This window comes from Pleurodeles waltl, chromosome 2_1, assembly GCF_031143425.1.
Source record: "Pleurodeles waltl isolate 20211129_DDA chromosome 2_1, aPleWal1.hap1.20221129, whole genome shotgun sequence".
Taxonomy (NCBI): Eukaryota; Metazoa; Chordata; class Amphibia; order Caudata; family Salamandridae; genus Pleurodeles; species Pleurodeles waltl.
This window is the reverse complement of record NC_090438.1, coordinates 806,053,831-806,070,625: the sequence shown is the minus strand read 5'-3', so window position 1 is coordinate 806,070,625 and position 16,795 is coordinate 806,053,831. Positions and strand designations below refer to the sequence as shown.

General features: G+C 41.4%; 1 protein-coding gene across 4 annotated transcripts in view; it reads left to right on the top strand.

Moving 5' to 3' along the window:
- DROSHA (drosha ribonuclease III) overlaps nucleotides 1-16,795 on the top strand; it is a 608,989-nt gene that overhangs the window by 564,613 nt on the left and 27,581 nt on the right. For all 4 annotated transcript variants that reach the window (XM_069218569.1, XM_069218578.1, XM_069218550.1 and 1 more), the window contains exons 27-29: nucleotides 8,835-8,976; nucleotides 9,324-9,406; nucleotides 16,181-16,284. In XM_069218569.1, coding sequence (XP_069074670.1) covers nucleotides 8,835-8,976; nucleotides 9,324-9,406; nucleotides 16,181-16,284 — 329 coding nt within the window. The remainder of the gene's footprint in view (nucleotides 1-8,834; nucleotides 8,977-9,323; nucleotides 9,407-16,180; nucleotides 16,285-16,795) is intronic.

Below are 16,795 nucleotides of genomic sequence, written 5' to 3'. Positions count from 1 at the left end.
CACAAATCACAACATCTCTCTGAGAGCTGAGCATGTCCCAGGGGTGCGCTTCACGCTGGCGGACACCCTCAGCAGGACCAACAGCGATTGTCACAAATAGGAACTGAATCAAGCCCAACTAGACAAAAGTTTTGCAACATGGGGGAAGCCAACTCTAGACCTATTTGCAACAATTTTACGCAAGTTGTTATCACCTCCTAGGGTCTTGGCGGAATGCACTTTCGATGCTATGGTCCGGGATCTATGCGTACGTTTTGCCCCCCATCCCATTGATTCCCAAGGTCATAGCCAAGATGAAGAAGGAGTCTTGTCTCCTAATAATAATCGCTCCCAAATGGCCCGACAATGCGGTACATGGAGCTTCTTCTAACTTTGGAAACCGTACCAATACGCCTTCCTCCAGCTCCAATGCTACTTTTAATGCATCAAGAGGAGATTCTACATACAGACCTGACGTCGCTGAACTTGCATGGCTCCAGAATTCCAACATCTCAGAATAACCCCAGAATGTAGAACTATACTTTTTAAGGGGAGAGCAGACAGCACAAACAAAACGTATCGATTTAAATGGAAACGGTTCTGTTGTTGGTGTCAGCAGCACAACCTACACTCTTATGAGGCCTCTCTGGAGCAAATTTTACCATACCCGTTAATGCTGGCAAAATATGGGCTCGTGGATTCCCCAGTGAAAGTGCATTTGGCAGCAATTTCAACATACAGACATGGCCTCACTTTGCTCGTCAAGTTTTATTAAACAGTTCATTAGAGGTTTATTCAGGGCTTTTCCTGCAGTAATGTTGCCTCCTCCTGAATGGCACCTTAATGTTGTACTCTCACAACTAATGAAACCTCTGTTTAAACCCATACATAAAGCAGATCTTAAGTTCCTTACGTGGAAGGTAGCTTTTACCACACAACAGCCTTTTCTGCGTTTTACTGACGATTTTGTCATTCTCAAGACAAATCCAAAGTTCAGTCTTAAAGTTCCTTCTCAATTTCATCTGAATCAACCAGTTATTCTAAAGACATATTTTCCTAATCCGATATCTCCAGCGGAAAAATCCCTCCACACATTGGATGTGAAGAGGTGTCTTAAGTTCTATCCTCAACGAACTAAAACTTTTTTCGCAAATCCGATCAGTTATTACTTTCCTATGGACCTGGGAGTCTGGGTTCTTCAGTAACAAAGTCAACAATGGCAAGGTGGCTATCGGCAACTATTCAGTTCTGCCATTCTGCAGCAGGAAAAACTCTAAAAGACGGCCTAGAGCGCATTCAACAAGTTCAGTTTCCACCTCCGCGGCTCTGTTTGCTGGGGTTCCGCTAGATCAAATATGCTACTTGGAAGAGTACCCACTCCTTTGCAAAGAACAATTGCCTTCAGGCCACCCATAGGACGGATGTGTCCGTGGGCCAGGCAGTTCTACGACATCTGTTACAGTAAAGGTGAGCCTCTTGGTAATGTAGAATTTTGTTTTTTCAATTGCTATTTATTATATCAATTGTTCCTGTATTTTCTGGTTCCTATTCAAAGTTCAGCATCTCTACATACAGTATGGTGTTACTGTGATTTGCATGTATACTTGATTATATGAATTTAAAAAAAAAAGCAGGAATGAGAAACATGATACTATCAATCATCATCTGCTTAGTGCTTGTTATTCGGATTCAAGCATGTGAATCTATGAAAGATCCAATACTGAATAAGAAATTAGTTACTTACCTGTAACTGCAGTTATCCAGTATTGTTATCTTTCATAGATTCACATGCGACCCGCCCTTCTCCCCTTAGAGGCTCCCTTTTACTGACTCAGGTAATATAGTTAACTCTCACACTGAAAATCTGAGGAAGGGAGCTTCTCTTGGGAGCGCTGTCGCCTGATTGGCTATGGTTCAAGATTGTTCCATTTTTTTTTTATAGAAATGACATGAACGGACTAGCAAATTTTTACGCCTGTTTGCATGGTAATCTCTATGGTTATGGTTGTGTACTGCTTTATAGGATACTGTGGGACTCCCACTTCGACAACAGGAAAGATGCAAGGAAATGCTAGCAGGCACTTGTGCTAGCAGCAAAGTTCATTCGTACGTTTAGGGTATGCTTTTCACTGTTAATACATACTGTAAGCCATTGGCTTACATTCTTTTTTTATAGAAAACATTTTTATTGTAGTAGTTTATTCACAGTATATGTTAATAAACATGTATATATATATATATATATATATATATCAGATGTACAAAATATAAAAATCCATTGCAATATTTAAAATGTTTAAATACGAAATATTATCATTTAAAACTTCCTACCGGTAAAACAGATGATTGGGACCATCAAATAACTTAGTGATATAAAGGAACGTTCATTTTCTGACTTAAAACCAACTAACAATACAGATACAATAGTTAATGTTGACAATTGATTTAAAAGTGATCAATAGCGCCTACGCCAAAGAGTGCTTACATATAATGCACAACACATACAAAAAGATACTGTGAACACAATTCACTCAGTATTTTCAGAACACAGTAATCGCCTAGCTACAGTGAGTCTTGTTATTGAGAGTCGCTGACAAACTGGAATTACCCATCTGCTCCCAGGTTTTCACATGGGCAGGACACAAAAATATAAAGTGTGCCATAGTTTCAATGCTTCAATTACATAAAACACAAAGTGGTGATACAGTAATCATCCGTCATTTACTTTACATTAATTGGTAGGATCCCATATCTGAATGTTAAGTAGGTGGGCCTCGCCAATGGAGCTTGGAGCTTCTTTCATATTTAGAAATTGTTCAGATGATAGCAGCTATGTTGCAAAGACATTATCCCAGTATCTACACTTCGGTTTAAAAATCATGCATTTGAGCAGTTTATCCGGGTAGTCCCATGCATCATGTAGTCTTATTTTTATATAACCACATCTTAACTTGTTTAAACCATGGAATTTGGCACATTTTGTCAGGCAGTTTAGCTTCAACAACTGCCTGTTTAATTGGAATCTGGACCTTATTCATCCATAGCTTAACCCAGTAGTCTAAGGGTTTAAGTGTAGATGTGAAACATTTTTCAGGCCTAAATCTAAGCGTAGTGAAATAAGAGGGTGTTTCGGGACATGTTCCATAGTGATCTATTAAGTCTGTTTTCTACAGTCTCCAGGCCTTTAGTCTGGCTAAATCCTCAAATTGTTACCACGTATAGGGCAGCCCCAAGAACCCTAGCCCAGTAAATCTCCAACAAGGGCGATACTGTCCGATAAGTAAATCTGTTCAATTTGCTAACAGTTGCTGCTGCCCCCCAGGTATTGCAGAGTCATCTGGCTTTCCAAAATCTGAGCAGTCCATGTTAGATAATTAGCCAGTCTTACGCCCAGATAGTGGAAGTCTTTAACCTGTTCCAGATTCCTAGGTCCAAGGCACATCTTCCTCTAAATGTGTTGTGGGGCTGAAAGGTCATGAATTTGGTTTTAAGAACATTCATTTCCAAGCCACGTTTTTCACAGGTCACTGAGAACTGATGCCAAATATTTAGTAGCCCCATTGATGTTTAGATAATAACAATGTGTCATTAGCAACAAGGAGGGCAGGGATTTGCTGGCCCACTAGTTGGGGCAAAGGCACGTCCTTGTCGGACCCCTCTGGAGATAGCTATGCGTTCAGTTAACCTGCCCTCCTTACCACACCTCACTTGTGCATAATTTTCTTTATGTGAACAGGTTCTTAAACATAAAAGATCTAGCAGCATCCCATTTCCTTAATTACCCATCTCATTGGGAATTAAGTCAAAAGCTGTTTTTAAGTCAACGAACACCACAAAAAAGTACCGCTTATTGATAATGATAACTTCCCATACAGTCAGCAGGTGAGAAATACCTGAGCTATAGTGCTCGTGTGCATGTTAAAGCTCACTTGCAAATGGGATAAGTCTGTATCTTCACCAGGACCTGCTTACTGAAAATGTTATGACTATTATCTATCAGACTGATGGGCCTGTAATTACCCAGGTCTCCTTTGTTCCTTTTTGGAAATCTGAATTATTTCTGCCCCCTTCCATGTTTCTGGTATCTCTGCCACCATCACCATGGCATTGGAGATTCTATTTAAAATGTAACCCCATATAGTTGGCTCAAAACTATATAGGTCACCAGGTATTCTATCTAGTCCTGGCGCTTTACCTTTTTCCCAAGCATTCAATTGCTGCAATTGTATGTGACAGGGAGAAGAAAACATTATTCCTGCTACCCAAATCCTGTACTTCATTCAGGCCTTTACTGCTAGTATCAGATCCTCCTACTGTCTCTTTGATGGAATGAAGCTTGCTGAAGTGCCTTTCCCAGGCATGCAGCTGTATGTAAAAATCATCTTCCTTTACAGTGAAAGGTACCCCTTTGGCAAGCAAATGCCAAAAGGACCAACTGTCTTTCATTGTGGCCACCCTAGCCAATTCATACCAGTTTTCCTCCTCCCAGCTCTTCTTGGCATGAGCCTGGGCTCTATTGTATATTGGAACATTGGAATGTTGGCATGTCCATTGAAGACAATGGACTGCTGCGGGCTTTTACAGGCCGGTAAAAGCCCGCAGCGTCAACATTCCAATGTTCGCTTTGTTCACAGCAACAGCTGTGAACAAAGCCTCACGGAGCCCGAGGGGATTTAAATCCCCTCGGGCTCCGTGAACATTTTTTTTTTTTTAATAGAACATTCTGCCCTGTGTGGCAGAATGTTCTAATAGCCTTAGAACCCGCCGTAGCGGGCTCTACTGGCTATTAAAGTCCCTCTCCCTTGTTAAATGCCCTCGCCTTCGGCTCGGGCATTTAACGCAGGGAGCGGGCCTTTAATAGCCGGTAGAGCCCGCTACGGTGGGTTCTAAGGCTATATTTTCCTTTCTTCAGCTGTGGATACTTTGAAGTCGCCTTTTACAGCAGACATTAGATTGCAGATTGCATCTGTCTTACAATCCTTGCTGTACCATTCTGCCCCTACTCATCTAGGAATATTAGTCTTCGATGCTCTATAAAAACACGCGTTGATAGTGGTAAATAGGTTATTAAAAAAGAGCATAATATCTGACTCTGATTGGACTTGGCCATCCATTGACCTTAAGGAGGAATAACCATCAGTTTATATTGAGGCAAGTATTCCATTGGCCGATGTACACAAGGCCATTTCAATCTCCTGCCATCATTAGAAGATAGTATTGTTGTTATGGGGAGATATGGAGTGTTCCTACCTCAAGGGCCAATGCATTGTGGTCACTATCAGTTTTATCAGTGACTACCATGTCCTGTAAATGGGACCAGAGATTCAGTGCCGTCAATATATCATCTTTCCTGCTTCTGGAACTTGCCCTTTGGAATGTATACTTGGAATCTCTATTTGATATTGTGCGTCCATCACAGGTGCATAATCTGCAGGTTAGAGAGATGGTTGCAGTTTCGAAGGCCACCTTAGAACTTCTCTTTATAGGGTAATTCAATAACCTGGGGATAACCCTTTCCTCGTCTTCCTCTAGTGTGAGATTTTGGATGATTTCCAAGGGCTTGAATGTCATGTTAAAGTCCCCAGCTATAACAAGATGGTTCCCAATTTTGGAATTTTCCAAAAAATCTGCTAGGGCTAAGAAAGTTTCAGTCTCACAGTTTTTGCTAGTAGGACGATTGTAGATGTTCAGCAATCTTAAATCAAATTTCTCCTGTGGAGAATTAATGTCAAGTCCCAAGATATCACGGATGTTAAGATGAATCCCTTATATTGCATACCAAGTTAGTCTTAATCCAAATTGTCCTCCTGAAGGGCTGCCTGCAGTAGATGGTCTTGCCTCTACGCTGTAGTCCATGAAGCCTGCCCTGAATATTGGTTGTAGGGCCCAAGTTTCTTGTAACACACAGGCATGAAATGTATCATTTTTATTAGCTTTTGAACACAAACAAAACAACACATAATGTCCTGTCCACACAAGGAATCTGCAACAAAGATCCATAAAAGACAGTGTATACCTCTGACATCTCCCAAAACTTTCAAGATCCTACAAGACCATAATAGGACCCCTGTTTGCCCCACACTCTGCCATGTTTTTTTGGGCATCCCCTAGCAATACAAATAGGTCCCTCCACATTAGCTCAGTGACCCATCTCCATTCTCGAAGCAGTGGGGCTGACGATTTCTTCCAGTGTTGTGAAGTCTGTCTTTGGCAAGGTCATTGGTTTACATTCTTATTGCCATGAATTTTCATTTGAGAATATGTGATGCAAGTTTGACTAGGCTTGGTTCAGAACGGTTGAAACATGATTTTGTTGAGGACCATGCACCAGGAGCTAGAACTTTGAGAGGAAAATGCCGAGGAGAAAAGGGATGTGTTGAAGAGGATGCAAATTTTTTGTGAATCTTATTATGTGGGTGGAAGTAGGTTACATACTTAAGAGATTGGAGTAAGGATTTTACTGAGATTAAATGGTGCCCCAAGGAAACACTTTCAGCCACGGTGTTTGCAAGCTTACTAGAAAGTCAGTCTGTGGCTTCTCATAGAAGATAAGCTGATTCTGCCTATGGAACAGAAGTCAAAGATGGTGGACCTTGCACTAAAGGTGAGTTAGTGGTGTGACATAGAATAAGAAGATATTACACAGACGGTTTTGGTGGCTTTCATGAATTTGAGTACAAAGTAGAAGGTGTAATGTGGGTAGGACCAGTGACAAACGACAAAAAGTCAAAATGAAAGCTGTGGACGAATTTGGGTAGCCAGAGGAGATTCAGGAAATATTTTGCATACATTTATTGGACAACTTTAATGTATTGCTGGTAGAATACAAACTTGTCATTGTTGGAGCAGAAGGAGGTGTTTTTGTTAGGGACCTGAACACAACGTGTTGCTAAGATTGAAGCTGAATGTATTTTCAGAAGTAGGTTTTCCAGAGGAAATAATGTCTGACAGTGGAATCCAGTTCGTTACCTAGGAACAGTCATTTAAAAAAAATTATAAATACAAGCATTCGCCATAATCATTGTATTACCCATTATCCTCTAGGCAGTGGCATGACATGGCTGACAAGTCACTGATTGTGTGAGGTGGCAAGTGGCTAATGTTAATCTGCTATTTAAAGTGATGAGATCAATAATTTGGGACTGCCATAACACGCCTCACAGCTCCACTATGAAAAGTCCCTTTATAACTTTAGAAGGAAGAGTTGCCAACACCCTTGTAAGTCTGGCCTGCTTGAGAATGTGGAGAGAAAAGAATGTTAAAGAAAAGGGTGTCAATCTGCCAGAGGAAGAGCACAGTTGAAAGTTCTAGGGTCACTTTTAATTAAGGATGGATGTAGGGTGAGATTGCTAAGAAAGGTTTAGAAAGAGAATCCAAGATGTTACGAGGAAATGGTTGGACACTTAAAGGCAAAAGTAGTGCAAGTGTAAATAGGTCGGTGGTGGGATTTAGAAAGGGAAGCAGTGTTTGGTAGAGACAGTATGGGAAGAAGGAATGAAAGTCTGAAGACGGGAGGTCAACCACAGTAAAAGGAAGTTACCAAACATTAGTTTACATTGTGTCAAATATTTTCTTTTTAAGTTGTGTGAAAAATGGAGGCTGTGGTGTTTGCTTGCCTTGTGCCATGTTCTATTTATTGGCTAAATGGAATAACATCGGCTTCGTAAAAAAATGGTTGCAAGTTATGCAAAAATGTTTTGGAAATCCAGTGAGATTTTGTGAATCGACCAATGCAATATTACATTGTTTCACAAAATCACCATTCAGAATGGGTAACAATGCAAACCTCATGAACAATAATGAGGTCAAAATTGTGGCGTACTGCAATTGGATGCCATTACTGCGACGGTGACCTGCTGGGGTCACCAAACCTCCATAGTCATGTTTAAAATAGTTTTTTGTTTTTGTTTTTAATGCAGAACGTTTTCCTTAAAGTTTGTTTGAGATTTGCCAGTGGCCCCCTGAACTCTACTCCTTTGCGAATGGGTTAGCCTCTCTTATGAGCTGCTGGTAATCTTTGAACAGATGGCGACTAAAATTGTGGTCGTGAACCATTGATACATTTGAAAGGTGTGTGCCTTAATACACTCATTCCAAATTGTGACTAGTCATGCATTTCTAAACCCATTTTGCAATTCTGCAACCATTTACAGTATCACAAAGTGGGTTTAGTACGTAGTAGAAAGCCATTTATCTGTTGCAACCCCTGTGATTTCGTCAGTCATAGGATGGGCAACTGTTAAATCATGTAGTACATCTGGCCCCGAGTTACTTCATTTCGTTACAGGCTGCTGCATTGTTGAAGCTTGCTGTGGAATGGTTGTGAATCAGTTGCTGAGACAGGAATATGGTCCCTCCATTTCTCCCTTATATGTGGGGGAAATAAAACTCTTTCTGCAGCATCTTGGTGGTGTTGCCTTTCACTAACAGTCACAGACAGTAGAATTTTCAAATAAATGATGATACCATTAATAGCGATGCATCGGAAAGCCATGTTTAGTGTGTGATGTTTTATTGCAGTCATATCCCATATTTATTGTATTCTCGAGTCTTGATTTATATATCTGCTGATGATGGCGTACCAGCGTGATACCCAAACTTGCTTACAATTTGTAGACAGTAATGATTTTTTTTTTGCCTTTTGGTGCCTACCTTGATCAAAATTTGAATCAGCTAAACTGTTTCTTCCTGAGCGTGCCTTTGTAGGTTTCTGGTTGATTTTATGTATTTCCTCGTGTGTGATAAATTCTGGTTAACAAGGCGAATTGTAATCCACCGGTTGGTTAATGTATTTCCTCGTTGTGTTAAATCCTGGTTAAGAATTTGAATTGTAATCCACCTTTTTGTTCACCTAGCTGTTGCGGAGTTCTTTAGTGAACAACAGGACTCAGGCCAAAGTAGCTGAAGAGCTTCGCATGCAGGAGTTCGCCATCACCAACGACAAGAACAAAAAACCAGTGGCACTGCGGACGAAAACCCTGGCTGACCTCATGGAATGTACGTGCATGGTGAAACATCAGCATCGACAGATTTCTGCTTTCTCACTAAATGTAAAAGTTGAATTGAAGCGCGGAAGTGTCATGATGTACTTTTCTTGGTTTTGGCGAGTGCAGCAGTTCTGAGCCCCGAGTGCCATTCTTTCATTAAAATTATTTTTTCAGTGTCAATTAAATTGTTCCTAGGGCTATTCTAAAATGAGGTGTTAAAGAATTCCATTCGCCTATTATTAAAGCTGCATATTTTAATACTTTATTTTGTGATTTTGTATGAGTGCCATTTTTAAGAAATTGACTTTGCCCACCAAGTATCAGTTTTATGCTGATGGAATGTAATTTTATTTCTAGCCTTCATCGCTGCCCTTTACATCGATAAGGATTTGGAGTATGTTCACCGGTTCATGAATGTTTGCTTCTTCCCACGTTTGAAGGTAAATCTACTCATCTTCTTCATGGGTTACATGCTTTTCGTGCTGATTTCAGATTATTTCCAAAGGCTGGATTGTAAAAATGTTTGCCATTACGAGAAACGGGTTATGTGACCTGCAGTGTAGGTATCTGCACACTGGACCTTTCAGTGGTTGGTTCTTTTCCTCCTGCTATTGGCAATCTTATATGTTCCATTTGTTTTTTATATATATATATATATATATATATATATCTGTTGTAGGTTTTATACTGCACACGCTACAGACCTATCTTTAGACATATTTCATTTTAGAACATTGAGAATGCTGCTGCTCTCACCTCTCGGTAGATTTAGGCAGAGTAGTAATTTTAAGAGTTATTTTTCACCAAGTTAAGGCGGAAGAGATCCCAAGTGATCAGCTAGTTCAATACATACAGGAGATTGAGATTTAATGTGATTTTGTGACTAGCTTATCAGTGAATCTTAAACGTTCTTTGGAGTAAACCTGCAGTTTTAGTTCTTATGTAAGCCAGAAAACAGAATGCTGCTGGAAAGGTTTACACCTGATCAGGATGGCGGGATAGGTGAAGGAAAGGATTTCTCTAAATTACCCCGGCTGAAATAAAAATATTTTATTAACTGCACCTTTTTACTGCTTGAAGTGTTTATTGCAATTGTGTTTTCACCTATTTGATTTGCAAACGTATTAAATGTGAGACGTGGTCAAAGCAGGTCAGGTTGGTGAGGCCATGCATCTGAAATCGGGACTTGAGTAATCATTTTACAAGGCAAGACCGTGGACAAACTACAGACCTATCTTGAAATCTCCAAGACTGATTCGAGTAGGTCAAGGATGCAATTGGACAATGTAGGCTGCTGTTTGGTTACAAGTGCCTTTTCAAGAGCCTCCATGAGTATGAGAAGCCAGACTATTATCCACCTGCTGAGTTTAGTGAGGGTTTCCTGAGGAATGGCTTCAGGTTTGTGACCTGCTGGGTGGGATAGGTTTGACTGCATCATCTGGTTTGCCAATAGTTCTGCACAGGAAATGTCCTGCTTTACAAAGATACATCTTCTGAAACCTTGGATAGCTCCTAGCATTGGTGCAGAGTTCTTCTGACTTGCAAGGGAAGTAGAAGTAGGTGCCTTCATGCACCTGAGCCAAGTAATTGAACTTAACGGTAGTAATGTTTTGGATGACTTGTAGCCAAGTATATATTTCTACCTAATAATTGAGGTTTATTCACTATTCTCCAGCATTGTGTGTTGTACTTCACGTAGGCCAATTTTGAAATCCCCTTAATACTGCACATGAGTTTTGGAGTGGGTTGTTTTGGGGATCTTCATTGCTAGTAAGTCTATTGCTGATTCTCTTTGCAGTAAAAGCCACAAGCTTACATTTATGGGAGCTTGAGCTAACTTAGAGCACTTCCCAAAGGTTTGTGGTGTGTTTGGGATTAAACCCTGCTCTATTTTAACTTTACTTGCCTGGCCAGAAAAAAAAGTAATTTATTGGACAGAATTTGTGCAGCATGGATTAGCTCCCTCATCATTAGAGAGTCACCCGTAGTCTCTGTCCAGAAATCAAACCCAAAGTTGTAGAATTTTACATGGCTCTGGGATGGACCAGGTAATGAAGAACCAAAGTGACAACACATCTTCCAGTGACGTGGTGCAGAGAGAAGAAAAAATATGGAAAAAGTAGATTGGTTTGTGTCAGGTGAGTCTTGATGTATCTGGAACAAATACATGTGTGCTCAAAGACAAGTACTCAAGGACAGTTTTCACATAGTCCAGTCTGGGTCACAAACCCAGCTTGAATCAGAAACCCACACTAACCTATGAGCGCATGATGTGCATCAGTCGGTGATTAAGGAAAGTATGTTTATTCAATTTATGTTGCAGTGCACAAAAGGGTGGCAAAGCTCTTCTGAGAGCAATAGGATGGAGTAGCAGAATCTGAGGTTTCTGGTGGCGGCAGTTGTTATTGGCACTTTTTAATTACCCTCAGAGCTCAGTTCTCACATTGTTGCTTTTTATTGGCCATGCAGAAATGGTTGGGCAGATCCTTTACAGGTTTGACTCTTGTCCCTCTCTAAACTGATGACACACAGAAGGCATGTGAGGGCTGTCAAAGGTTTAGGAATGAATGAAGACAGCCTGTAAAACTTGAGTTAAACTGCAATTGTAAGTGTAAGATCAAGAAAAGAAGAGACTGTTAAAATTCTTCCATTGGACCAAGGAGTGAGTGTCTCTTAGGACTGATGGTCTGTTAAAGCCTTGCACCTTGAGTTAAATGCGTCTGCCATTGTCTGAATTTTTCTGATACTGTTATTTTCAGAGGCCACATGTAGGAATGCGTTGCCTACTTAGGTTTTGTCTCACATTGTACATGATAAAACTCCTTCTACATAGTACTCTGTTTAGCTACAGCAGATTTTACAGGCTCAGAAACTGGGTGATTTATTTCAGCTGAAGTGGTTACATCAACCGCATTACATTCTCCCTCTGTGATCTCCAAAGAGTGCCTGTGACCTGCTCTGTTTCGTTTACCGACATCTGTGGGCAGTAAATGTTTAGAAATCAACTTGCTCCTGGCTAAATATAAAGCAGGCTAATGCTGGCATACATTTGGCTGGTGGTTAGTTTCAGCTCAAATACATATTTTAATCTGTCCTTAGTTTGCCACTAGTTCTTGAGGGAAGATCACTCTTGAGACATTTCCTACTACTAGATGTCAAGATGTCACTTGTAGTGAGTTTGTATGTTCTGATGGATGAATATTACAGCAGATTCTCCACCACATGAATATGCTCACCTGTGCGCTTATATTAGTTGTGATTTTTCCACATCTCATCAGTGTAAATCAGAGCTCCCTTTCAGGTTCTTTCTCACTAACACAATTATCTCCTTTAGTGACTAGGACAGGTGTCTCCTCAAAGGTCCCCAGATTTTAAGCCTTTCTGGTCCCCCACATCATCTGTATGTTGTGTCTGAAATCGGGCATGATGCTGTGGCTTGTGACTCTTTTTCCTCCATGCACCCAAAGGGCATTATGTACTAGGAAGCCATGTTATTTTTGCTGAGGCCCACAGGACAACCAATGCAATCTCCCTCTTCCAAAGATAAGTCACCCTCAAGGAAATTTTTAAAGAAATCTTCCCAAAAACAAAGCAGAAAAAGTGCAGTAATTTTTCCTTTGGGAAGAGGTCCAGTTCAACGTTTTGATGCATTTCTTCAATGCTGGATGAATTACCACTCACCTAAGAAGTAGAGACCAGAGTCTGTAGATGACCCGCAACCCTCTGAGCCCAAAAGTGGATCTGTTGCTGCAGGTATGGCCATTTCAGTGGTTCTGACCCTGCCACTGAACACCTGTGTTTCAGGCCCGGCACATAAACTGAAGTCAGATTCTACAAAGACACTGACCGTTGTTGGTTCGGGGTGCTCTTAGGCTTTGACTCCAAAGTCTATGGTATAAGGAGAGAAATCAAACTCTTTGTTCAAATGCCTGAAGAAGGGTTATTGCCTCAGCCTCCTCCTCTGCTTGCTCTGCCCCTTCAAATCCATCTGACTCCTCCCGCTCAGAGCACCATCTTCAAGTGGGAGGTGACTGCTGGGTCATTCAGATGATCTGCTGGAGCTGCACCCTTCCCTTCCTACCCTCCTGCCGGGGCACCCCTTAACCCCCTTCTTATCAGGGCATGCTCGCTGACTTGTGCTTCGATCTTCAAGGCAGTAGTCACTGACTTACTGGAAAAGGAGGCCATAGAAGTGGTGCCTCCAGAAGAGAAGGGCATCAGTTTTTATTCTGTTTGCTTCAAGGTCCCGAAGAAAAGATAGAGGAATAAGGTGGATCTCCACCTTTTCAAACTATTCATCCAGCATGACAAGTTCAAGATGTTGTCCCTCAGCGATTAATTGGTGTAATTGGAGCTCCAGGACACACATTTTCATCTTCAAATCGTCCCCATCCACAGCTATTACTTGAGTTCTTTATTGATGACAGCCCCCATATGGCTTTGCATGGCAGCTTTGCTGCAGAGATCAGTATTTCTGTACAAGGCATCTAGTTGATCAAGGCGGAGTCCCTGTTGCTGCTCGAGGAACATCTCCAGGTGACAAAATATTTTCACTACCATCTGAAGTTTTTGTCAGTGTCCAGAAGTTGTATCTGCCGTCCATACATAGGCTGACTCTTGTCCTTCAATCCTTTATGGAGGGCTTCCTTCCCCCTCAAAGATGGCAGGTATTCTTGAGACTATTCAGATGTGTCGGATTCTAGCCCGGTTCCTGGCCTGGTAGGTTTGGCTCCCAGGCCTCATAGCATTGGTCATCTTGTTAATCTGTCACTCCAGATGGCAGATTAGAGTCCTTCAGTAGCGTTTTGGCTGGGGGTGCTTGCAGTACCAAGGGAGGTGTTGCAACCACAGCCTCCTCTTCCAGCTAGTGCAGCAGGATCTGCACTGAGGGATCGCCCTTTCAGCCCCCACACAAGTTCAATCACCAGCCTTGCCCTGAATGCTTATCTGAGTGACATGAGAGCACAAGCATTTTTGTCATCTTGCAGTACCACCTGCACATAAATGTGTTCGAGCTATTGGCAGTCCGCCTTGCACTGAAGGCCATTCTCGCTTCCTTTTCCCTTCTACCACCATCCATTATATGAACACATATGGCAGTGTGGGGTTTGAACATTATGGTAGAAAGTGATTTACATGTGTGTGATTCATGGAAACAATTTGGATTCTTCCCAGGAGCTGCTCACCTTGGTGTCTCCTTCAGTGTGAAGGTGAATACACTTGGGAGGACCACTAGTGTGAAATACACCCTAAGGTGATCAAGAGTATCTTCTCCAGATTGGGGTTTCACTTTGTGGATCTCTTCGCCACATCCTTGAACAGGTAGTTTCCTCAGCTTTGTGCCTCACTGTACACTTAGATTGCTTCTTTGGGAAATCGTTCAGGCTCAACTACTCTCAGGTCATGGTGTAAATCTTGCTGATGATTTTGCTTCTGCTAAAAGTCCCGTGGAGGCATGGGCACAACAACCACAGCTGATCATAATCACCCCACACAGGGAGACAAGGTTCTGGTACTCTGATATTTTGGTACTCCATATTTGACATATTTGACCACCGTTTTATCTTCCAGGCAAGCTGGATCCATGAGTGTCTGGTCCTCCACTACAGTTTCAAGGATTGCTGCTGCATGCATGGAAATTGAGTGGTGCCAGCTAGAGTCCTTTTGCCTCCCTGATGAGGTTGCAGACATCATCTTGCCAGCTAGAAAGTTTCTGCACTAAATTCATCTATTCAGGCTGCTTAAACAAGTTTGTGTGGTGGTGTGAATTGGGGAAAAATAATTTGTTCATATCTTGCTTGTTTGTAATAGGATTTTATTGTACCTAGCAAAGCATGGTACCCTGGTGACTACTTTAAAGGCTACCTTGCAGCTGTATCTTCATTTCAGTGTCTTCCTTATCAACCTTCTCTGTTTAAATCATCACTAGTGGCAGATTTTCTGAAACGCCTATCGACTTGCATACTTTTTGTTCCTTCCCGCTTCATTTGTTATCACATTTGCACCTTGTTTAACTTTCTTGATGGCATTTCTGTTCAAGCTGTTGCATAGTTTCAGTTCAACTTCTTACTCTCAAAACAGTGATGTTAGTGGGCTTTACTTCTACTTGTAGGACCAAAAACTTCAGGCCCTTTCATCTCGCCCACCATTTACAGTTTTATCTGGCTAAGTTGGTTCTTCACACCTGCCCATCCTTCGTACCATAGGTTGTTTTGGTCTTTCATATGGCCCAGTCCATCTTCCTTCTTCCCTCCTCCACATCATACCAAGAATGAAAAACAACTGCATAGACTAGATTCCTATCATACGTTGACAACACTCAGCAGAACAGGATGGTGAATCAGCTCTATGTTGGCTTTGCAGGAGCTAAGAAGGGCAAGGTGGTGACCACGCACATTATTTGTAGCTAGGTCATCATCTATATCAAAGTATCCTATGTTCTAGCCAAGAAAGACCTGCTGGAGGCCATTCATGCTCATTCCATCAGTCACATGGCTGACTCTGAAGCTCTTTCCAGAGGCATTTTCTCAGTTGCTGACATCTTCTGAGCAGCTCAGTGGTCATTGTTGTATAGTCTTTCCAAGCGCTACTCCCTAATGTCGACAGCTTGCAGTGACTAGTACTCTGCCCAAGCTGTCTTGCTTGACTCCCTTGGTTAATGGGTACTGCTTTGGGACTCATCCATAAGGTAAAAAATGTGTGAGGAAATGTATCTATCAGAAAAGAAAAGTTACTTATATTTGCTAACAATATTTCTGGTGGATACATAATCTCCCTGCATGTCAGATTTCTCAGCGTCCACCTTTCTCCCCGATGATCTAGTACCATTAATAATAAGATCCCAAGGTATGCAAAAATATTGTTGATGTATTTGCACTGCTGTGGCTCTCGGTTCCTCTCTGCACTCCTCTACGAGGAGTGGAAAAATATCGGGAACGGATGTGCTCGTGCAAGAGAGCCACGGTCATTCTCTGGTGACATCACGCCTGAAAGCCGCGTCATACTGGAGCCATGTGGCACCACCTTTAAACATAGTAAAGTCATTGCTAGTAAGAATGTTTTCTGGACCAGTCTGATGCCTGCAAAAATAATAAGGTAAGGAATCTGTCAGAAACCTGTGTCCACCAGAAATATCGTTGCAAGTAAGTAATTTCTTAAATGAAAAAGCAAAAAGGTTGATGCATCCCTTAAAAAAAAAGTGTTATTTTCTTCAGGAGTTCATTTTGAACCAGGACTGGAATGACCCAAAATCACAACTTCAACAATGCTGCCTAACTCTCCGAACAGAAGGAAAGGAGCCAGACATTCCTTCTTATAAGTAAGATTTTGTCTGATGCAGGTCTGATTGTTGGTCTGTAGTTGTTTAGATATTGTTGTTTAACTGTTGGTATGGATATGGTAAATGTAAGGCTCAAAAAATGTACTGAAAGAAGATTATCCACTGTTCCTTCAATGTCTTTAAAATCCAGTTTATAGTATAATGATTCTGCGAGTAGTGTAATTATTTTGTTCAATGATTTCATCACCAAAACAAAAACACATGGGGTGGACATGGGTGACCAGCGCCATTGTAAATCACTGGTAATGCTGAAGACCATCAATTGCAGCAGTTTAAAGAACAGTGTTGTTGAAGTTTCTACCATGCTTCAGCCTGTCTTTATTATTATTCATAGTCTCAAAACGAGAACTTCAAATGTAGGTCTAATAGGGCCAGATCCATGCCACGATTCCAGGATGACAAGTGACTATAAATTTGGATTGAATGTTGCGTTAAGGGGATATCCTAAAAATATTTCATAGTTTGGGTCGTCCGGATCTTACGCTGGATG